The sequence below is a fragment of the Schistocerca cancellata genome, chromosome 5, assembly GCF_023864275.1.
Source record: "Schistocerca cancellata isolate TAMUIC-IGC-003103 chromosome 5, iqSchCanc2.1, whole genome shotgun sequence".
Classification (NCBI taxonomy): domain Eukaryota; kingdom Metazoa; phylum Arthropoda; class Insecta; order Orthoptera; family Acrididae; genus Schistocerca; species Schistocerca cancellata.
This window is the reverse complement of record NC_064630.1, coordinates 723603337-723629057: the sequence shown is the minus strand read 5'-3', so window position 1 is coordinate 723629057 and position 25721 is coordinate 723603337. Positions and strand designations below refer to the sequence as shown.

Here is a 25721-nt window from a genome sequence, read left to right as displayed (position 1 = left end):
TGTTGAAGATCGGTTAAATGCATTAATTCGCAATGATCCACGTGAGTATATTCAAGAACTGACAAATTTGATAATAATAATGGCGTGTGACGAGGGTCTGCCGTCGGGTAGACCGCTCGCCTGGTGCAAGTCTTTCGATTTGACGCCAATTCGGCAACTTGCGCGTTGATGGGGATGATTGATGATGATTAGGACATCACAACACCCAGTCCCTGCGTGGAGAAAATCTCCGACCCAGCCGGGAATCGAACCCGGGCCCAAAGAATCCTATTGGTAGAACATCCGCAAATGAGCCTTATAGCAGAGGTTGAAAATACCGCTTCAGTTGTAAATTACTTTATTTTCACACGACCGGTTTCGGACTGTTATAAGCCCATCCTCAGGTGTCGTAGTTGTGCTGTGGTCCCCGAGCCAGGAGGTTCTGTGCTCATAGGCAGTACACCGCGTCTGGTACACGTTGATTAGGAAAGTGGAGTCATAAATAATTAAGAACGTCTTCAGTTAACATCTTGTATCACTGACTCGCTTCTCCAAGAAGTGCCGATCGCAAGTGGGAAGCGCAAATGTTTAATTCAATTTCATTCATCATATTCGATGTTTTTGGAAAGCACGCAACAGTCATTCATTCTTTAAATAATGGAGCACTGCACCGTTTACGTATTTTTTCATGCTTAGCACTACGCGTTTTGAGAATTTCTCATTGTCACGATCAAATATTTACATTAGTATTTTGTGTGTTGTGCTGACTGTCTTGCACTGTAGTCGTCTTTTTGGGGTTATAAGATACCAAACCACCTCCATTACGCAGAAAACCACACATATGCAAACCATCACTCATACTGTTTATGAAATTTCGCGTTGTATGTGTGTTTTTCTGTATAATGTAGTCCGCCCCCGGTAGCTGAGTGGTCAGCCGGCACGGTAGCTCAGCGTGTTCAGTCAGAGGGTTAGCTGCCCTCTGTAAAAAAAAAAAAAAAAAAAAAAAAAAAAAAAAAAAAAAAAACTGAGTTAATGGATCCACGACGAACTGAAACGGGTGTCTTGCGAAGTCCGCCCCGGGCAGATGCAACGAACGGAAACGAACAAAATTAGATTTTTAAAAAAGTGGTTAACGTTTAAGCCCCGTAATCGCTGGGTCACTGGATCGAGCCCCGCTCGTCAGATAAAAAAAAATAAAATAGGCCGGCACGGTAACTCAGCGTGTTCGGTCAGAGGGTTAGCTGGCCTCTGTAATAAAAAAAGTGAGTTAATGGATCAACGACGAACCGAAACGGGTGTCTTGCGACGTCCGCCCCGAGCAGATACAACGAGCGAAAGAGAACAAAATGAGATTTTAAAAATACAAAAAAGAGTGGTCAGCACGACAGACTGTCAATCCTATCATCATATCATCCCCATCGACGCTTAAGTCGCCGAAGTGGCGTCAAATCGATAGACTTGCACCAGGCGAGCGGTCTATCCGACGGGAGGCCCTCATCACACGACTTTTTTTTTTTATAATGTAGGAGGCAGAGTATGGTACCTTACAACCTCAAAATCTCGAAACTGCCCAGTGCAAGAGAGCCGCAACACACATATAAACAGCATACAAAATATTTATGTAAATATTTGCATTCGATAATGAGAATAAATTCTCGATACGCGTAATGCTAAGCATGAAAAAAAAAAAATATGTACCAGATGCACTGTTCCATTATTTGGACAAGAAATATCTGAGCAACGCGAAGAGAGCAAAGAAATCAACTAGCGCTACGGGTGGTGAAACAACGAAACACTCGAAGTATGCATCCGAGTAAACCCAAACGCTCCTGACGGTCGAAACAAACGAACGCAAAGCTGCGCATGCGCAGTAGAGACAGTTTGAAAACGGTTTCATTCGGTTGTGATAGCTTTACCCGACCTAACGTAATTTCCGCAGGAGCCGGCGCACAGCCAGCGGCCGTCGTCGCTGCTGCGGCCGCAGCACAACAGCTTCCTGGGCTACCACCCGCACCCGCACGCCCACCACCAGCAGCAGCAGCAGCCGCCGACCGCGTTCGGCGCGGGTTACCTGCGCGCCACGGCCACCGGGCCCGCCTCTGGCCCCGGTCCCGGGCCCGGCGTCGGCGTGGGGGCCGGACCCACGGCGGCGGCAGCGGGCGCGGCGCCCGCCTCCAACCTGCTCGGCTCCGGAAACTTCGGCGTCATCCGCGGCGGCACCTTCTACAACAAGTCAGTACACAGTTCGCCTACAATATGTCTCTCAAAAATTGATCAGTCTTGTCAAACCGTCAGTACAAGGTCATTACGCACTGAGCTAATCAGTCTCTCGTGTGTGGAAGCCCGTAAGCACCTCCTAGGCAATGAACAATACTGGATAATATAGCCTGATGCGCAATAATATTGAACATGTAGGGCTGAGATTGAGAGATTGCAATATATACTAAGGCGATAAAAGTCATTGGATACCATAAGCATGTATAGAGATAGCAGTAGTATCACGTGCACAAAATACACTACTGGCCATTAAAATTGCTACACCAAGGAGAAATGCAGATGATAAACGGGTATTCATTGGACAAATATACTAGAACCGACATGTGATTACATTTTCACGCAATTTGGGTGCATAGATCCAGAGAAATCAGTACCCAGAACAACCACCTCTGGCCGTAATAACGGCCTTGATACGCCTGGACATTGAGTCAAACAGAGCTTGGATGCCGTGTACAGGTACAGCTGCCCATGCAGCTTCAACTCGATACCACAGTTCATCAAGAGTAGTGACTGGCGTATTGTGACGAGCCAGTTGCTCTGCCACCATTGACCAGACGTTTTCAGTCGGTGAGAGATCTGGAGAATGTGCTGGCCAGGGTAGCAGTAGAACATTTTCTGTATCCAGAAAGGCCCGTACAAGACCTTCAACATGCGGTCGTGCATTATCCTGCTGAAATGTGGAGTTTCGTAGGGATCGAATGAAGGGTAGAGCCACGGGTCGTAACACATCTGGCATGTAACGTCCACTGTTCAAAGTGCCGTCAATGCGAACACGAGGTGACCGAGACGTGTAACCAATGACACCCCATACCATCACGCCAGGTGATACGCCAGTATGACAATGACTAATACACGCTTCCAATGTGCGTTCACCGCGATGTCGCCATACACGGATGCGAGCATCATGATGCTGTAAACAGAACCTGGATTCATCCGAAAAAATGACGTTTTGCCACTCGTGCACCCAGGTTCGTCGTTGAGTACACCATCGCAGGCGCTCCTGTCTGTGATGCAGCGTCAAGGGTAACCGCAGCCACGGTCTCCGAGCTGATAATCCATGCCGCTGCAAACGTCGTCAAACTGTTCGTGGAGATGGTTGTTGTCTTGCAAACGTCCCCATCTGTTGACTCAGGGATCGAGACGTGGCTGCACGATCCGTTACAGCCATGCGGCTAAGATGCCTGTCATCTCGACTGCTAGTGATACGAGCCCGTTGGGATCCAGCACGGTGTTCCGTATTACCCTCCTGAACCCACCGATTCCATATTCTGCTAACAGTCATTGGATCTCGACCAACGCGAGCAGCAATGTCGCGATACGGTAAACCGCAATCGCGATAGGCTACAATCCGACCTTTATCAAAGTCGGAAACGTGATGGTACGCATTTCTCCTCCTTACACGAGGCTTCACAACAACATTTCACCGGGAAACGCCGGTCAACTGCTGTTTGTGTATGAGAAATCGGTTGGAAACTTTCCTCATGTCAGCACGTTGTAGGTGTCGCCACCGGCGCCAACCTTCTGTGAATACTCTGAAAAGCTAATCATTTTCGTATCATAGCATCTTTTTCCTGTCGGTTAAATATCGGTGTCTGTAGCACGTCATCTTCGTGGTGTAGCAATTTTAATGGCCAGTAGTGTATGAAATGGCAGTGCACTGGCGGAGCTGTCAACTGTAATCAGATGATTCATGTGGAAAGTTTTCCGACGTGATTAAGGCCACCGAGGGGAAAAAGACTTTGAACGCAGAATGGTAGTTGGGGCTAAACGCAGGGGACATTCCATTTCTGAAATCACTAGGGAATTCAATATTCTGAGATCCACAGTGACAAGAGTACGACAAGAATACAAAAGTTCAGGCATTTCCTCTCACCATGGACAATGCAGTGGCTGGCGGCCTTTGCTTGACAACCGAGAGGAGTAGCGTGTTAGTAGAGTTGAGACGCACGATGAATGTATCTGTTAGGACAGTACAGCGGTATTTGACGTTAATGGGCTATGGCAGCAGACAACAATGAGAGTGCCTTTGCTAACAGCGCGACATCACTCGCAGTGCCTCTCCTGAGCTTGTGACCGTATCGTTTGGACCCTAGACGATGGAAAACTGTGGCCTGGTCAGATGAGTCCAGATTTCAGCTGATAAGAGCTGATGGTAGGGTTCGTGTGTGGCGCAGGCCACACAAAGCGATGGACCCAAGTTATCAACAAGCCACTGTGCAAGCTGATGGTGGCTCCATAATGGTGTGGGCTGTGTTTACATCGAATGGACTGGATCCTCTGGATGTCATTTGCAGTCATTCAAGGACGTCATGTTCCCAAACAACGACGGAATTTTTATGGACGACAATGTGGCATGTCACCGGGCCACAGTTCTTCACTATTTTTTCGAAGAACGTCGTGGACTTTTTAAATAAAAGAAACGCTTTTAAAATTCTAGGTGTTAATTCTGCTTTTGTACATATTTGCAGCCCTCTGCCGCTAAAGGACTCCGAATTGTAACGTATAACATGGCGCTGTGTAACACAACTGTCTCGATGTGTGAGAAACAGTGGGCAGTAATCGAGTTCCGGATTCGAAGAGTTTGTCCAAATAAGGCGCGCCCTCTCCTGCAGCAAATGCCAGACCAGACACGAGCTCTGGATGCTAGGTGGGTGGAGCTGTGGGTGCTACAAAATAGAGTGCTAGTTGGAGAAATTGGAACATTTCCAGTTTGAGTTTAGAAGATGGTTGACAGCACATGAGGCAGGCAGAAACATTTGCGCCTTGCATGGGGATAATGCCGTTGGACGCAGTGCAGCAAAAAAAACTTATTTTTGATTTTAAGGGCTGTGATTTTGACATTACTCTCCACATTCAGGAAGACCTTTGGGATTTGAGAAGATCATTTAAAAGCGTTAATCGACAATCATCCACATCAGTGTACTCGAGAACTGGCAAGTGCGATGAACTGCAATCATCCCACCACATTTGCATGCAATGAGGAAGATTCAAAAATCGAGTTTCTGTGTATCACATACTCTACGCCAAAATCACAAAAATCAATGGGTGACCATATGTGCATCTCTTCTTGTTCGTCATCACTTGGCTCATGAGCAACACTGATCATTCCCATCCTGTATCATTACTGGTGACGAGAAGTGGTATCTTTATGCTACCATAAGGAGAGGAAAAGACGGGTGGAGCCCAAACAGAGCAGGAACTCCCCATACAAAGACTTCCACGCATCCAAAAATGATGTTATGCACCTGGTGGAACACCGAAGGTGTGGTTTTTCTACAAATTGCTCCGCCAAGGTGTAACCATCAGTGCTGACGTACCGTACAAAGAAGCGTCAAATTATTACTCGCAGATGGGGTTGTGTGACATGGCATCCAACTTAACATTATTCATTATACTCCCTCAGTGTGCGCCCACAAGTTGCCGTTGTTGTTTCGAGTAGAGTGCAGAAGTTTCGCTGAGATGCCCTTACATATGCCATATATATATTACAAATGTGAAATTTTGTGTGTGAGCATGTTTCTTACACCTTCGAGCTAAAACACTTAGATGGATTTGGGAAAATTTTTAAAATTGATTATATCGTGAATGGGCTACTTTTAAATTATTTATCTATTTGAAGAATATGATGCGAAATGTGGAACAATAATTACTCTCAGAAAAATCTATCTACTCTGACTTTCGAACCTTATTGTATTTGTGAAAATGCTTTTATTGTTTAATATGTCTTCCATATTACGATTCAACGTAATCAATATAATGCTTATACAATCCTCAAAGTGTTTAACCCATACTTCTATACAATCCCATTGCATCAAGCACATCTTACAGCTTCCGAGACCCTTGAAGACACGACAGTGTCATTTATTAATGCTGTACGACACAGAGACGTGGTGGCTTAACATTATAGCGCAGCAGGCTTTTAGGTAAGGCTGAATCTGATTACGATATGTGAACGCAACTGCTGGTAACAGGCACACACGAAAAAAATTTGCGCTGCACCGAAATAGCAATTGCTTATTTCCTTTCTTGGTCGAGTTAGTGAGTTTATTTTTCCTTCACGCTGAAGTGGTAGCAAGGGTTTGGATGAACTTTGGAATGGATGTAGCCTATACCCTGAATTTAACACACAGGCTACTTTTACTCCGGGGAAAAAAATCACTGATTCTGTGTGATGGGTAATGTGACTAAAACGCCATGCATGAAAATTAACTATAAACTGAAGGAATAAGATTACCGTAAAGATTTTTTTCCTTACGTAAACGAATGTGCTGTGAGCAACATGTATTCTGTCAGGGTCTCCAATTGTTTCAAAACTTGGTGTTTCTTGCCCCTATTTATTGTGTCAAAAACTTTGAAAAACTGTAGATCAGTGTCGCTGCAGTCCTCAGTTGGCAGCAATTGTGAAACATTGGAATCCTTCGATCAAATAGCATATTTTGTTCAGTAACAGATAGCCAACGTTCGAGATCCTACAATACCGTAGTAAAGTAGCAGCAAGAACTCCACTGCTGAAAATGAGTGAACAGTGTAGGCGGCAGGTGTGTGAACCAAATGCACTGTTGCTACGTAAACCAGTTGGTGCCAGACATTTCTTTGGTAGCAGTCATTTCTCTATATGCTACATGGGCGACATACTGTAGAAATGACACCCTGACAACAGCGTGCATTTACAGTGGTAGACTGGAGGAAAAGCTTCTCCTCACAGGCTGAAGATAAGAGCACGAGGAATAGGTGAACTTACGCACCACTCCCAATTAATTCCTGAACCGTCCTTTCTAGTTTTTTTTTTTCTTTTTTCTTTCTGGTCAGTTTTTGTACCTTCTTTGTGCCTGCACACATCAGCCTCACCACAAGCTCAGTGCAGCATTGTGTTCAGCTCGTGGCACTGACTTGCAGTGGCAATGGGTGATCTAGAATTTTTTGTTGCAGCGATGATGACCGCGGAGTGTTCGGTGGTGGTGGCAGTGGGGACGTGGGCCTTCTAGGCGCTTCCTACTACAGCAACGGTCACGGCCGGCCCTCCTACTACAACCCTCGCCCCCAGCCACACCACCACGACTTCTTCGCCAACTTCCGCGACTTTGCAGACATCAACACCCCCACCAAGTCATCCTACTCGCAGTACGTTGTCGTCTACGCCAACAAGAACGCGACAGGAGTAGCTTCTGCAGGCCGGCCCAAGAATATCATTGAGCAGCTGGCGCTGCTGGACAGTGAGCCAGCGTCCACACCTACATCAGCGTCCTCGGCAGTGTCTGCACCCCAGAAAAGCAAGAAGAAGCCCCTAAAGCCAGCCAAGGGCAAAGGCACAGTCCAGCGGCACGCTGACAAGGAGGGTAAGCCAGGCCGCAAGAAGGCTCCGGCGGAAGTGCCCAGCTACCAGAAGGACACCTACGAGCCTCTACTCGCACTCAGCTGAGTACCCACTCTGACAGCAGCGTCGCAACTGCCACAGTGTCCACTGCACGTAGTGGGCAGTCGCCGTCATACGTCCGGTGGACAAATTTTCCTCCAGGTGCAGGCAATGTTACAGTGGACAATTTACTTGCACGAATGGTGCTCTGTCTTGCCAGACTTGAGTTTGACAACCGTTGTACCTGAAACCCACTGTACAGAGTGTGCAAGTCATAATGCCATAAATTCATTACGCTGAAGACTCAAATGAATAAAGATGTAGGCACATAACCCTCTCACATAACTAATACAGATCAAAAGTTTTCCAACAACTGTACAGTTTCAATATGGGCTTCCTTAATGGCACATAGAAAAGCCTGTCTGCAGCCCTACTCAGTTTTTCCCTCAGCCTGCGCTGACAATCCTAAAGTGATGGTACAAATGTTGTTAACTATTTGAAACTTGATCGGCATCTTCAATGCCATGAGCTTTACTGGAATAAACGCATATCCTAATGTAGCCTAAAAGAAGGTAGTCTGAGACAGTACACTTCGGGAACATGTTGGCTGCAGTATAAGATCCACCATCCGTATTTATTGTCCTGCAGAAATTTTACGTTTCAATGGTCAGTGTTGTGGGATACTATTCTGCTCAGACCAGAAGTGCATGTGCAAGCCCGTTTGAGTAGTCTTGCTAGGTCCACTAATGCTGGTGTATTCTCTGCAAGTGACTGTGGTGCAATTACCTGCCTATACACCCATTGTCTTCCTTGCATGTTTTATACATGGCTCCGGTGGCCGCAAGTGTCTATGTCATGCTTTTATCCATTCTGACTGATGTTAATTTGTGATACATGTGATGAAACTTCCTTTGTACCAAACTCGTGGATGAAACCAAGCATATCACACCACAACATGTTTGTTCTCCTCCTAGTAACACACAAACCTGATTTATCCTAAAGAGCAGACTTTAAACAAACCAACCATAAAATTATCTTTTAAGACCCTCCGAGTTGTGTGAGAGTTGCATATCCATACCTTTATTACTTTTGACCCTAGATCACAGTGAAATTATGGCATTATGGGCCAGACATCCTGTACAAAGATTAGTATGGAAAGAGCATTTGAGGCTATTGAAGTGACGAGCAGGAGACAAGTCTCAGCCTGAAATTTTAGCAGCATTTCACCATTTCTGTACTCCAAGCACTAGAGTGGTCCTGTATGTTCTTTTATGAGCACTGGAAACAACAGTGAGTGTGTTCCACAAATCACCTTCATTCACCAGCAATTTTTTTCACTCATTTTTTGTGGAATTAAAATGCTCAAGATATGGAATGCTATTTATATTTTATACATCAACATTAGTCATGTATTTCTTATTCTCAGTAAAGTGACAGAACTTTTGTCAGGGTAAGATGCTCTCCATTTAGATGGTGGCTCAAAAACTTATGAAATATACACATCTATAGTTTTCTTTTTGTACATATGAGAATGTTTCAGAAGAGTATCAAACTGAATATATGAGATGTTCTACAAAGATTCTGTGCATTAGGCACCACATGGCATATGTATATCGAAAAACAAGCGATGCAACTGCACTGCACAAAATACCAACAGTCACAGTAGAAACAAAAACCCCATAATGGATCATACTATGAACACAACATTTATTTTGTGAGAGGAAAGCGAGGACACCATAACTGAAATTGATCATCAGCTCACTTTCTAAGTGACTCTGGCATGCAGGAATGGAGTGAATGAAGAAATGGCATTTAGCTTACTGAATTAATCCAGTTGGCATTTTCCTGGAGTGGTTTTATAGAAAATGCAATAGGGGAAACCAGAATGACCTGATAAGATTTAAATAAAGCTCCTTCAATTTTTTTTTTTTTCTTTTCCCTCATATCGAGCAATATATAAATGCATTAGAAGGTTATTATTCTCTGACTGAGCAAAGTAAATTACTCTGCATGCATTAATAGCTGCAAACTTCAATCAAATAATATCAACCTTCACAGCAACTGGCCTACAGGACTCTCAAAACAATGATAGTATATTTCTTCATTTCAATCCAGAACCATTGCAAAACAAAATGAAATGAAATGCAAAAACATTTTGTGCAGCAATTCTGTGGTAAGACCCAGTCAAAAGAATGAGTATAACAAGATTCACACGATCAGATTAAAGGAGTTATTTATGCATTACTGATAATCAGTTAAGTGTCTTCTGTGTCCCATTGTTTCAGAAAGGTTTATCTGCAAAGTATTTCAGTTTGCAGCAGTTGCTAGAATCATTCATTGTAAATTATAGACTCTTACAATCTCATTTCAAGAAAATGTGAGTGTAGTTCTGATTTTCATTCACTCATTCATTCATGCACTTCACTAAAATTGTTTAATTTAAGCTCTTGGTGAAAGAGTTAATGCAATTCTTTCTTTTCGTGGTGCAGCAATAAAATTGAGGTAGTGTTTGTCATAGTTTCCTTTCCTCAAATAAAGAAACATCCAAGATGACTTGAGAGGTTAAATAAATATGCATCAGATAGCTTAAAAATATTTCACACATTGTGTATTTGCTCATATGTGAATTTTTAATTATTTATTATGATTTTGTTGCACCCAATTTCAAAGCACATGCTTTCAAATACACACACCACACCTCCGCAACTCACATGCTTACACTGGACACAATTTACCACAAAACTGAAAATATTGCTGTTAGTCCTATCCAAACTGAAAAATGAAAATCAATGTATATGCATTTTATATGATGATCATTACCATAAGACGTGGAACGAAATAGCTAATGGGAATACAGTCAAGAGTTTTTCAACCATGTCTACAGCATATTTTCTTTAATTCTACGGTTGTTATGAGGACAACAAAAGATGTCGAGTCATACTTTGTAGTTTTTATTCAGTGCACTGAGATTTAATCATCTGCAAATATTGTTATTCTTTATTGTTGATTTTTGTAATTAAACAATCAAATTTCATAAAAATACATATAAATTAAAGTAAGAGAAAGTGTGTTTCATTTGTTTACTTATACCTTTGTTATTACTTCAAATAATGGAAACTCCAGGTTGGAATATCAAAAATAAAGGAAAAGATGTATTGCTACTTACCATACAGATGACACGTTAAGTTGCAGACAGGCACATAGAATTATCATGATATGTACAAACTATTTTTGACAGATGGACACTGATTTGATAATGTCAAGTCTTGGATTGATACTGATGTGTGGAAATATGCGGAACAGGCCACTACTAATCTCCAAGATGAAGTATTTATAAGTCATCATGGCCCCTAAATCCCATCGTGAAGGAAAGACTTCAGGGACGTGGAACAAGTCAAGTTATACATTCACAGCCAGGAACAACCACTCCAGTACAGTATACAAAAAAACAAATTATGGCTACCACTAATCTACTGAAACTGATAGTTTTGGCAATTACTTCAAGATTACTTTATGTATGCTTGTTTGGAGAAAAACACCTACCTTATCTAATACTTACAACAAAGCAATTCTGTAACATTACATGGGTCACTGTCAACTGCCAATGTAATGGAAAAGTTACAATCAGTGTAATACAAATATTAGGTTTACACAAAATTTGCATTCCTGAGATCATGAATTCTGATAATTGTAGAAGGGATGGCTAAAGTGATATTCTTTTACTTTGTTTTTAAATACACGGTTATTCAAAATCATCTAGACACACAGAAGTGACAGTAAAGACGTTTGTATTGAGGTAACGTATTATATGATTGTGTGTAGGGAAACAGCAGATCAGTTACGGTGACTTCCATCAGCATGGCTGCTAGACCAATGGTGGAGGTATTTTGCATAATGGACATGTGCAAGAGTCAGTCCATCACTGCACTGTGCCAGAAATTCTGGAGCTCATTTAACAAGGCACCACCTGTGAGAGAATCCATTTGTTGTTGTTGTTGTTGTTGTGGTCTTCAGTCCTGAGACTGGTTTGATGCAGCTCTCCATGCTACTCTATCCTGTGCAAGCTTCTTCATCTCCCAGTACCTACTGCAACCTACATCCTTCTGAATCTGCTAAGTGTATTCATCTCTTGGTCTCCCCCTACGATTTTTACCCTCCACGCTGCCCTCCAATACTAAATTGGTGATCCCTTGATGCCTCAGAACATGTCCTACCAACCGATCCCTCCATCTGGTCAAGTTGTGCCACAAACTTCTCTTCTCCCCAATCCTATTCAATACTTCCTCATTAGTTATGTGATCTACCCATCTAATCTTCAGCATTCTTCTGTAGCACCACATTTTGAAAGCTCTTATTCTCTTCCTGTCCAAACTATTTATCGTCCATGTTTCACTTCCATACATGGCTACACTCCATACAAATACTTTCAGGAACGACTTCCTGACATTTAAATCTATACTCGATGTTAACAAAATTTCTCTTCTTCAGAAACGCTTTCCTTGCCATTGCCAGTCTACATTTTATATCCTCTCTACTTCGACCACCATCAGTTATTTTGCTCCCCAAATACCAAAACTCCTTTACTACTTTAAGTGTCTCATTTCCTAATCTAATACCCTCAACATCACCTGACTTAATTCGACTACATTCCATTATCCTCGTTTTGCTTTTGTTGATGTTCATCTTATATCCTCCCTTCAAGACACCATCCATTCCGTTCAACTGCTCTTCCAAGTCCTTTTCTGCCTCTGACAGAATTACAATGTCATCGGCGAACCTCAAAGTTTTTATTTCTTCACCATGGATTTTAATACCTACTCCGAATTTTTCTTTTGTTTCCTTTACTGCTTGCTCAATATACAGATTGAATAACATTGGGGAGAGGCTACAACCCTGTCATACTCCCTTCCCAACCACTGCTTCCCTTTCATGTCCCTCGACTCTTATACCTGCCATCTGGTTTCTGTACAAATTGTAAATAGCCTTTCGCTCCCTGTATTTTACTCCTGCCACCTTTAGAATTTGAAAGAGAGTATTCCAGTCAACATTGTCAAAAGCTTTCTCTAAGTCTACAAATGCTAGAAACGTAGGTTTGCCTTTCCTTAATCTTTCTTCTACGATAAGTCGTAAGGTCAGTATTGCCTCACGTGTTCCAGTATTTCTACGGAATCCAAACTGATCTTCCCCAAGGTCGGCTTATACTAGTTTTTCCATTCGTCTGTAGAGAATTCGTGTTAGTATTTTGCAGCTGTGGCTTATTAAACTGATAGTTCGGTAATTTTCACATCTGTCAACACCTGCTTTCTTCGGGATTGGAATTATTATATTCTTCTTGAAGTCTGAGGGTATTTCGCCTGTCTCATACATCTTGCTCACCAGATGGTAGAGTTTTGTCAGGACTGGCTCTCCCAAGGCCGTCAGTAGTTCTAATAGAATGTTGTCTACTCCGGGGGCCTTGTTATGACTCAGGGCTTTCAGTGCTCTGTCAAACTCTTCACGCAGTATCGTATCTCCCGTTTCATCTTCATCTACATCCTCTTCCATTTCCATAATATTGTCCTCAAGTACATCGACCTTGTATAGACCCTCTATATACTCCTTCCACCTTTCTGCTTTCCCTTCTTTGCTTAGAACTGGGTTTCCATCTGAGCTCTTGATGTTCATACAAGTGGTTCTCTTATCTCCAAAGGTCTCTTTAATTTTCCTGTAGGCTGTATCTATCTTACCCCTAGTGAGATAAGCCTCTACATCCTTACATTTGTCCTCTAGCCATCCCTGCTTAGCCATTTTGCACTTCCTGTCGATCTCATTTTTGAGACGTTTGTATTCCTTTTTGCCTGCTTCATTTTACTGCATTTTTATATTTTCTCCTTTCATCAATTAAATTCAATATTTATTCTGTTACCCAAGGATTTCTACTAGCCCTCGTCTTTTTACCTACTTGATCCTCTGCTGCCTTCACTACTTCATCCCTCAGAGCTACCCATTCTTCTTCTACTGTATTTCTTTCCCCCATTCCTGTCAATTGTTCCCTAATGCTCTCCCTGAAACTCTGTACAACTTCTGGTTCTTTCAGTTTATCCAGGTCCCATCTCCTTAAATTCCCACCATTTTGCAGTTTCTTCAGTTTTAATCTACAGGTCATAACCAATAGATTGTGGTCAGAGTCCACATCTGCCCCTGGAAATGTCTTACAATTTAAAATCTGGTTCCTAAATCTCTGTCTTACCATTATATAATCTATCTGATATCTTTTAGTATCTCCAGGGTTCTTCCATGTATACAACCTTCTTTCATGATTCTTAAACCAAGTGTTAGCTATGATTAAGTTGTGCTCTGTGCAAAATTCTACCAGGCGGCTTCCTCTTTCATTTCTTAGTCCCAATCCATATTCACCTACTACCTTTCCTTCTCTCCCTTTTCCTACACTCTAATTCCAGTCACCCATGACTATTAAATTTTCGTCTCCCTTCACCATATGAATCATTTCTTTTATCTCATCATACATTTCTTCAATTTCTTCGTCATCTGCAGAGCTAGTTGGCATATAAACTTGTACTACTGTAGTAGGTGTGGGCTTCGTATCTATCTTGGCCACAATAATGCGTTCACTATGCTGTTTGTTGTAGCTTACCCGCATTCCTATTTTCCTATTCATTATTAAACCTACTCCTGCATTACCCCTATTTGACTGTGTGTTTATAACCCTGTAGTCACCTGACCAGAAGTCTTGTTCCTCCTGCCACCGAACTTCACTAATTCCCACTATATGTAACTTTAACCTACCCATTTCCCTTTTTAAAATTTTCTAACCTACCTGCCCGATTAAGGGATCTGACATTCCACGCTCCGATCCGTAGTATACCAGTTTTCTTTCTCCTGATAACGACATCCTCTTGAGTAGTCCCCGCCTGGAGGTCCGAATGGGGGCTATTTTACCTCCGGAATATTTTACCCAAGAGGACGCCATCATCATTTAATCATACAGTAAAGCTGCATGCCCTCAGGAAAAATTACGGCCGTAGTTTCCCCTTGCTTTCAGCCGTTCACAGTACCAGCACAGCAAGGCCGTTTTGGTTATTGTTACAAGGCCAGATCAGTCAATCATCCAGACTGTTGCCCTTGCAACTACTGAAAAGGCTGCTGCCCCTCTTCAGGAACCACACGTTTGTCTGGCCTCTCAACAGATCCCCTCCGTTATGGTTGTACCTACGGTAAGGCTATCTGTATCGCTGAGGCACGCAAGCCTCCCCACCAACGGCAAGGTCCATGGTTCATGGTGGGGGGGGGGGGGGGGGGGGGGAATGAAGTCCCATGCTTCTTTACAGAAGCGTAGGGGAACGATGCGGGAGACCTGCACTGCTTTATTAGGCAAGGTCCTAGTGGAGGTGGTTTGCCATTGCCTTCCTCCGACCGTGATGGGGATGAATGATGATGATGAAGACAGCACAGCAACACCCAGTCGTCTCGAGGCAGGAAAAATCCCTGAACCCGCTGGGAATCGAACCCGAGACCCCGTGCTCGGGAAGCGAGAACGCTACCGCAAGACCACGAGCAGCGGACAGAATCCATTTACGAGTGGGAATATAACTTTAAGGAAACAAGAAATCTCTGTAAAGACAAAAACACACAGCAGCAATCGACTTCTATGGACCGATTGAAGGGATCAAGGAAATCCACAAAAGTCAATGTCTCATGCCAATCGCGACCTAGGAATTCCAAAGCCCATTATTTGGAGTGTGCTCACCAAATACCTGAAAATGAAATCATTTTGGATTCAGCTGCTCCAATCCATTACACAGAACTTGAAATATTTGCAGAAATAACTTTGCACTGATATACAGTTGTGGACTCACTCTTGCACAACTTAATCAAGCAAAATACCTTCTCTGTTGATGTAGCAGCTCTGTTGCTGGTTATCATAGTCAAAAAAAAGCTCCTTGAGACACTGTTTCCATACATATCATAATAGCTTACCTCCATGCAAACAGTTTTTACAAATACTTGACAGTGTCTAGATCATTTGAATAACCCTGCACTGGGTATTTTCAATTTCACATCTAACATGCACTGTTGTAGACTTTAGCTCCCAAATGTAAAACTCTATTCTCAACCGTAGAGTAGTCTATACGAAAATTACTGCTACTTCTACTATAGTAGTTGTGTATTCCTCAATTCACTCTTGGTGTGTGGTCATTTAAGTGGAAGAATCCCTACATCTCTGAAAGAGTTAACTTTACACCATACTCTTATATCACATTTTTGAAGAATAAATACTTTTTCACCTTAATTAATAAGCACAAAATTATGACTTAGGACAGAACGGAGTGAAAGCATCCTTGCTATCCTGTCTGAAGGATGGCACAGTGAAAGAGTGAGAGTGAGAGTGAGAGAGAGAGAGAGAGAGAGAGAGAGAGACAGACAGACAGACTCAGACTCCCACTGTAAAGCAGACAGAACTGGCTCCATTCCTTACCCATCTGGATGCCGAGGAACTTCCCACATGAAGCCTCATCCAGTGTGTACTGTCTGATCTTTACATCTGGTACCTGTGAGTCATTTTTATTTGTTTGAGACTACTTAATATGAGTTTATGTAACGGTTAGGTTGTTGACCCACTGTAAGCATCTTCCATTAGTCTTCTGGCTGTGTCTGGTGCAGATGTGTTTGATCCCTCACCAATTTAATTGTGCCAGCAGTAAATGCTACTGTTCTTGAAGGATCCTCCAAAGTCCCAGGTAAGTCATTCATGTAGACCAACAGCAAAAGTAGGCTGAACACACTACCACACCAGTCTAACATTTCCACCATTTGAATTTAAACTTATTACTGTTGCATAATTTGCTAATGTGATCTTTTATTTTCTACTGTGGGAATAAATTCCATCCACGCAAGCAGAAGACTTTTAACGGCAGAATTTCATAAACTATGCTATCAAATGCCTTGTCAAGATCACAAAAAATGCCAACAGGACAATTTTTTATTGCTTAACTCTAAATTAAGTTTATGCTGAGCAGTTGTTAAGATGGTTCAGTGTTCTGTTTCTCATTTTTAATGCTCTAACGATTTCTGTAATTCTCTCTAACATATGAGTTGGCAAAACTGAGGTCTCAGATTCCATGTGTATTGCCAGTTTAAGTAAATTTATTGGATCTGCTCCCAATGGAACATTTATCATCCACATGTTTTCAGATACTGCTCCAAAGAATTCATTGAATTTAGTAGCCAGTGATTTGAAATTCATATCACCTGCCTCACTGCTACCGTCATCTGGAGGTTCAGTATAATTTGCCTTGCAGAGTTCATTCATTTTAGGTCTATTAATACATCACTAACTGTTCTTGTCTTGTTCTTGCCTTTTGCTGGCACACTTGAGATGTTTGCAATACTACTTGTAGTGCATCTAAGTCTTGATTAGATCTAATCTTTTGCACCAAACAAAACCCTAGCCTATTGTAAAGGAAAAGCTCAATTCACAATGTTGTAATAGTATTTTTAGAAAAGAAATTTCTCTTGTAATTTGTGTTCTTGGTAAACTTTCTCCAATGTTTCATCCTGTAAATTCTCTATGAATAGTAAACCTGAGTCAGCATTTATAGTTCTGGGTAATTTTCCTTTTCCTTTCCTAGTTAAACCTGACTGATGGGGTACTTGCTTGTTGAACTGATACAAACATTATTAACATTCTACACCTTTATTCTCCATGTCTACAGGTTTGCTGCTCTCTGTCACAAGAAGGGTCTTAACTATAACATGTAATATGGCATTAGTTTTCATCATTTACTATTACAGTTCAGATTCCCTTTTTTCCTGTATTCAGGAACTTTTAATTTTTCCTTTATTCTTATTCTGTTTCACATTATTTATTTATTTATTTTACTTATTTACTTATTTATTTATTTATTCATTCATTTTCTAATATCTGATGAGAAGTGGCGAAAAGTAATGCATCCACATTTTTGTGTGAAAACACCTAACACTTTTTAAATAAAACATTCTGGATCTTCATTCTTCATGTCCACATATTTATTTCTCAACATAGCCCTCCTTGTGACAAACACATTTCTCCCAAGGAAACACTAATTTGTTGATACCATCACTGTAGAATGTTTGACTTTGTTGACAGAGCTGCAACCACATCACTGCATGCATCGCTTCACCATTAGCAAAGTGAAGTCCTCAAAGCAAGGAGAAAACTGGAAGACATGGACCCAAATATTATGTATTCAGCCATTTGCGTGTCATGCCAATGGGAGCTTTAAATCACTAGTACAATTTATAGATGGTAATGTTGTTGTTGTTGTTGTTGTTTTTGTCGAAGCAGTGATGGAGAAAGTGAGGAGGAAGAGGAGGAGGAGGAGGAGGAGGAGGAGGAGTAGATGATGATGATGATGATGATGATGATGATGATGATCCAATAGGTAGTTCCAAAGCCACTGTCGAGCTTGACCGAGCATGCTATTCAGCTCACTGGACAATCCTGTGACAGACCTCTCATGTAAATGGACAGCCAGTACAGTGATAGATTTTCATGGCAACAGGTCAGAAGCAGGGCTTGTCAAAGCTACCTGCAACAAGGGATAATGCTCATAGATCATATGACTGCACGCTGTAATGGTGTAGGGATGAAACAGCATATTAAACAGAATGGCACAAGTTAGAAAATGTGAGGAAGTATTTTGGTTAACATACCATCAAGAACAACATCATTAAAGATAGAGAGACTGTTCAGCTCAGGCAACGCCGGCTTTAGGGTGGGGCGACCCGGGCGGTCGCCCAGGGCGCCGGGGCCCAAGGGGTGCCACGTACTAAACGCATGTAAAAAAAATATTACAATTTACAATCACCCATTTCGCGAAACTAAAATATTATTCAGTCTCATTCAACATACGTTGCTAATCTCACGAATGCACGATGAATTTGGGGTAGCAGAAGAGAAATCATGCTGAATGCAATCTTCGTATTGTCTGCAACCATCCATGTTTGACGCGGGCTAGCACGGGCTCTACCAAAGCGCCTCTCTTATTTGTTTCAAGAACTGCAACAAGGAAGAGCCCATGCAGCCGCACCATCTCTCGTTCACAACAGAAACTACCGATCGCTCCAAATAAAAGAAAATACAGACTGTGAAATATACATTACATTATGATTTAATTAATACGAATGTATTTATATCGAATATTTGTGACTTAATGACTCATGTACATTAATTAATAGATCATGCAATGCGTGCACTGCATTCGTAGAGAATTCTCCCCTAACTTACTGAAATAATACAGCGCCACACAATGTTTGTTAGACTGCATATGTTGGCAGCGCTACGATTTGCACCCGCATGTCAGTAATTGTCAGTAAGAGTCGGAGGCAGCGGTCATGTTTTCGTGGCTGAATAATTGTGAGTGAAACGAGTGTCGTGACTGTGTCAACATTTTAATTTTCTGGTAAGTGCGAAAAACATTTTTATCTTTCAGTTCAGGTTTTTTTCTAGTTACGTCTACTGATAGGTGAATTTCTTTATTTGTTATAGATCGAATATTGTGGTCGCGAAATAGAGCAGTGTCCAAGCAATAATTTGTCAAATTATTAAATCATGCCAGAAGAGAAGGAAATGATTAAAAAAAAGCTTTCTGGTTCAGAAAATCGGAAAAGAAAAGCTGAAAAAGAAAAAGTTCTTGAAGAAACTAAAAAGCACATGAATATTTACAAGTACCTTAAAGGAAATTCTAAGGCAAATACTTCAGATATTGAATCAAAAGTCCATGTATCAGCAAATATTTCTTCAGACTGTGAACAATTATACCCAAAAAATATACAATCACCTATTGAAGGTGATCAAATTGACCAGCGCAGTACATCTTTGCATGAATCCTCTGATATTTCTCCAAGTCAAAATCAACACATGACATCTGTGGTCGATGAAAGTATCAACGTTCTTGCAATAAAAGAATACAATGTTTCTGATGTAGGTACGTGGCCAGAAGTACTTAATGCTAGAGATATAGATTGCATTATAATATGTGGACCCTCACAAGTATGTCTAAATAACTTTCCAAAAGATGAAAATGGGCGTCATTTCCCTTCAACTCATTACACAAGAAAACTATCAAACAAAGAAACTATCAGACGACGGTGGCTAGTTTATTCTGTATCAAACGACAGTGTCTTTTGCTTTTGTCGTTGACTGTTTGATTTAAAGTCAACTACTAATTTGACTACCACTGTGGGTTTCAGAAATTGGAAACATTTAAGTGAAGCTCTGAAACTGCATGAAAATAGTCCTAACCACAAAAAAGCATTTACTCAATGGACTGAAGCTGAAATCAGGTATAAAGCTGGATTAACTATTGACAAGGAAGAACAAAAGCTAATTTCTAAAGAAAGTTTACGATGGAGCAATGTGCTTCAAAGATTGATGCACATTACTTTGTATTTGGCTGAAAATAATATGGCATTCAGAGGGTTATCAGATAAATTATTTACCCCAAATAATTGAAAATTCTTAGGTCTTGTACAGTCATTGGCAAAGTTTGATCCAATCATGGAAGAGCACGTCACTCGCATTGAATGGTGATTTGGCTGACCATTATTGCGGCAAAAATATACAAAATGAATTAATAGAACTCATGGCATCACACGTTATGTCTACAATCGTATCCCGCATAAAGGGTTCAAAGTATTATGCAATCATAGCTGACTGTACTCCAGATATAAGCCACAAAGAACAACTTTCGATAACTTTAAGATGCGCCGACATAACAGAGGATGGCGTAAGTGTAAAAGAACATTTCATCTCATTTCTGCAAATAGATGATACAACCGGTGAAGGCCTCACAGAAAGCATTTTAAAAACATTGAGTGATCTTGACTTTAACATTAATGACTGCAGAGGACAGGGCTACGATAAAGGCGCGAACATGAAGGGGGAAAATAAAGGCGTCCAGAACAGAATTAAGAAGTTAAATCCACTAGCTTTTTTTGTGCCATGTGGATGCCATAGTTATAATTTGGTATTGTGTGATGCGACAAAATCATCAGTAAAATCCGTGACACTGTTCGGAATGTTACAAAAAATGTTTAATCTATTTGCTGGATCGGTAAATAGATGGAAAATTTTGAACGACCATTTGAAGATATACACCCTGAAAAATGTGACACACGCTGGGAAGCTCGAATTGATAGCGTCAAAGCGATTCGTTATCAATTATGCGAAATGCATGACGCTTTGGTTTCCTTGGCAGATGCTACTGAACAAAGCGATGCTGCGGTGTCACACGAAGCGACAACACTAGGAGGACAATTAAAAGACTTCAGCTTCATTGTTTATCTCGTGACATGGTATTATGTTCTGTTTCAAATTAACGTTGTGAGTAAAGCAAGTCAGTCACCCACAATCAACTGTGTCGAGTTTATGGGAATCCTTGACAAACGTTGCTCTTATTTGGAAACATATAGACAAACAGGTTTCGAACAAGCTATAGTAACAGCAACTGAACTGGCTTCGGATCTTGATACGCAGCCATTATTTAAACCACAAATGCGATTAAGACGTATTAAACGCAGGCCGGGTGAAGAGGCTGTTGATGATCAAATAACTGACCCAAAAAAGAAGTTTAAAGTAGAGTTTTTCAATGCACTGTTGGACACCGTGCACATATCCATGAAAGAAAGATTTGAACAGATGCAAGAATTTTCTGCGACGTGGAGTTTCTTGTTTGACATTAAAAAAAATCAAAATAAAGACGAACTAATACAATGCTGTTCTAAATTACAAGAAAAGTTAACTGTCAACATGAAGTCAGATATTGATGGAAATTTGCTGTGCGACGAAATTTTAGGCCTGCAACATTATCTCGAAGACAGCCAGGCAACGGCTATTGAAGCCTTAAACTTCATAAAAAAGCATAATCTTCAAGAGTTATATCCCAACATCTGGATAACGTTACGTATTTTGCTAACAATACCAGTGACTGTCGCAAGCGGCGAACGCAGTTTTTCCGAACTGAAGTTGATAAAAACGTACTTGCGGTCTACAATGTCTCAAAGAAGACTAACCAGTTTGGCCTCACTGTTCATTGAAAATGAAGTTGCAGAAAACCTGGACTTTGCTAATCTGATCAGAGACTTTGCCGACAGAAAAGCGAGAAAAGTAAAATTTTAGTCGTTTATAATTGTTTTTCATTAGGCGTAATATGTTTTGTGTTCAGATGACTGACAGAAAATATAGGTTTATGGCTTACAGTTATATTAAATTCAATAAAAATATGGTACCCAATTAAAAATTAGTGTTTTTTCGTTATACATATTACCTCCTATATATAAAAATCAATTGTTGTGTGTTAGTCTCACCAAAACAAAGAAATGGCTTGACCAATTTGAATAATTTTTGTTTTGTTTTGTTCGCTTTGGTACAGGGGTGCTTCAGAAAAGAAAAGAAATATTTGGGATATACGAGCCTGTTTCAACCACATTTTATGCATCTTTTCTTTGTTTGGAACACGCAAAAACAATTTTCTGGAGTAGTTGTAGATGTACAGTGCAGTACTACGCAATATTTTTAGACAATTTCCCAAAACGTGAATGCCCAAACAATATATCACTGCTATACTGACTGTTACGGCAGCGACAGCAGCATGCTGGACTGACGTCACAGGCTACACAAGACTCACATGGAGCGTCTTAACGGGCTTTCAGATTATTTGGATTTCATTTCCATTTAAAAAAATTAAATACTCAAATTTACAATGGAGAAAACCATGTTATGATCATAAGATGACGCCATTAACCACTTAAGACGATTTCTAGGAAACAGTCAAATACCGTGTTGCAAAGCACTGCCAGGTTCGCTATTTATACAATAAAGGGTGCCAACTGGATGACTCGCCCGGGGCACCTGGATGGCTAAGGCCGGCCCTGAGCTCAGGGTAAGAAATTGGATGTGTACATTTCAAGGGAACCATCCTAGCATCTGCCTTAAATTATTTGTAGTAACTATGGAAAACCTAGATTTCAATGGCCGAATAGGAATTTGAACTGTTATCCTCTTTAACACAAGTCTAGTATGCTATGCACAGCACCACCTCAATCTCACATTTGAGAATACAGGAACTTTGATTCTTCTAAACAATGGAAAATCCAAGTTGGTATGTAACAATATTATAAGAAGGAAAGTTGCTACTCACCATATAGCAGAGATGCTTTCACACTTAAAGCTTTCAGCCAAGGGCCTTTGTCAACAATACACACACACACACACACACACACACACACACCAGCAGTCTTAGGCAACTGAAACCACACTGCTTATGGTTTCAGTTGCCTGAGACTGCAGTTGTGTGTGTGACTTGTGTTTGAGTGAGTGTGTTTGCTTGCATGTGTCTATTGTTGACAAAGGCCATTGGCTGAAAGCTTTAAGTGTGAAAATATTTTTGTTGTGCCTATCTGCGACTCAGCATCTCTACTATATGGCAAGTAGCAACATTCCTTCTCATAATATTGAACTTTAGAAGAATATTTTTGAAAGGGACACTGACAACTAATAGAAACCTTGAAACTGATCGAAGTTCTTAATGTTCTTTTTGTTCCTTCCAAGCAATATTTAGTGTGTATGGAAAGTTACCATTTTTATAATTTAATTTTGTCCCAATCCACTCACCGTATATTGCTGAACTGTACTGGCTTCTACATGATTTAATCCATTTATAGATAGCGTAAAGGTCTGACAACTCTTAATATTTTAAAGCCAATACTTTCTCTCATACTGCATACTGACATACATAGTACCTCCTACCTTAGTTTTTGAGTTGCTTCATATTTATGGTATAAACTTTTAATTCTATGATCCTGTACCTGATTATCTCAGTCAATCCTAGTACCACAGTTTAAATACGTTTCATGGCCCATTGAGATATCAACCTTCACAAGATGATACATCGTCTATTATCCCGCATGAGTAGGCAGAGCCCTGATACCTATATAGGATTCAAAACACATCCTGTGATCATACAATGCAATCATCTATGACCAACATTTCTTCCTTGATGTCAGGAGGCTTGGGACTTTGTTGCTTTAGTAATATGTTCTTTCCTGTCTAAATTACTGGTGCAGGGGACATAAGAAGCTATGAAGGTACGCAGTAAAACATTGTGTCTGCTGCATCAGAAAACAAATATTTTGAACACCTTTCTGGTAGGAGGAAAACGTCTGGCTCGGGCAACATGAACAACCGTCATATAGGTAATACTGATAAGACAGCAATAGTAGATAATGTTGGTTTGTGCCAGTGAATCAGCAAATACAACTTTCCAAAATTTATGTTTTTCAATTTTTATGGCCACTATGAGCTAACACAGTAATGACTAGACACACACAAAATTCAAGGACTACATCAACAGGAAGCGACATACAAGTTATTAGACATGAGACTTAATTCAGTAAAGCACACAACCTCAATTGCTTCATCAAATGAGCCTGACGACTAAGTTAAGCTTTACTTAATATCATTTGGATGACATGAAGGTATGTATAATGTATACACAGGTATGTATAATATAAACAGTTCAAATCTTTATTATATATGTACTAACACATGGTCTAAAGAGCAACTTATTTAAGCAGTAAATGATGGCAATGAATCTAACCATGTATCTCCTCCGACTTGAATGAAGTCTTCTGCAGAAGGAAATACAATTTTAGTCAGAAAAATACACTTAAAGACTTTGGCCTAAGCCACAAAAACAACATATCAAGAATGCAGTTACTTTGCAAAGAAATATTGTAGCAGAAACCCTACTACACATAAATAAGTAGTTTTATGTCTTATTACATTGCACTAAATAATAATGACAAAAGTGTGATAATAGCTTCCAGAATTGTGTGTCATGAGCACAGTGATGCATTTAAGGCTATGAACACCACTGAAGAATGTGACCCACAAATACAACAGTTGTGGCTTTTACTTACAAACAACAAAAAATGAAAAATTACTGGATTTGAGCTGACATAAGATAGAAATAAAAAAAAAAGGAGTTGAATTTCTAAAGGTTTCATGATTTTATAGAGTCCTGTCAAATGGATAAGAAGAAAACAAAGCTATAATGGACGATTCTTTAGGAAAAAATGTGAGTCAAAACTTTAAATCTGAAGAGAGATGGGACACATCACCAGTGCATATTTCATTCCCTCTCTTTACGCTAATGCAGCAATTATTTAAAATTTGGAAAGCACGAGATTAAACAATTTCTCTCTCTCTCTCTCTCTCTCTCTCTCTCTCTCTCTCTCTCTGTGTGTGTGTGTGTGTGTGTGTGTGTGTGTGTGTGTGTGTGTGAGTGAGTGAGTGAGTGAGTGAGTGAGTGAGAGAGAGAGAGAGAGAGAGAGAGGGGGGGGGGGGGTGGAGGTGGAGGAATATCTTTGGACCAGGCAGCAGTGTGTAGTGGGCTTGGGGGACAGTGTGTTTTGCAGTACTGACAATTTGGTTTTTGTGCTGCACAGCTCACATACTATACTTTGTAACGAACAATGTAGATTGCAAGGATTGGCAGTGAGAACAAACATTAAATAACAGGCAACTTCCAAGGGAACTTTGGTGCTCGAGCTCAATATGGATTACAGTTCACACATGAAAGAAGTCCCCTCAAGCTGCTAGGCAGCTGCGGGATGAAGGGAAGTATGAGGAAGCACGTTTACTCATGTACTGCCAACTTACAAGTGGCTACTTCATCCCTCAAAGCTACCCATTCTTCTTCTTCTGTATTTCTTTCCCCCATTCCTGTCAATTGTTCCCTAATGCTTTCCCTGAAACTCTGTACAACCTCTGGTTTAGTCAGTTTATCCAGGTCCCATCTCCTTAAATTCCCATCATTTTGCAGTTTCTACAGGTCATAACCAATACATTGTGGTCAGAGTCCACATCTGCCCCGGGAAATGTCTTACAATTTAAAACCTGGTTCCTAAATCTCTGTCTTACCATTATATAATCTATCTGATACCTTTTAGTGTCTCCAGGGTTCTTCCATGTATACAACCTTCTATCATGATTCTTAAACCAAGTGTTAGCTATTATTAAGTTGTGCTCTGTGCAAAATTCTACCAGGCGGCTTCCTCTCATTTCTTAGTC

General features: G+C 40.8%; 1 protein-coding gene across 1 annotated transcript in view; it reads left to right on the top strand.

Moving 5' to 3' along the window:
* The window catches only part of LOC126188022 (uncharacterized), a 409344-nt gene extending 398680 nt beyond the window's left edge, over positions 1–10664 (top strand). The window contains exons 4-5 of the mRNA XM_049929440.1: positions 1919–2211; positions 7186–10664. Coding sequence (XP_049785397.1) covers positions 1919–2211; positions 7186–7675 — 783 coding nt within the window. The 3' untranslated portion in view covers positions 7676–10664. The remainder of the gene's footprint in view (positions 1–1918; positions 2212–7185) is intronic.
* Positions 10665–25721: the final 15057 nt, after the last annotated feature.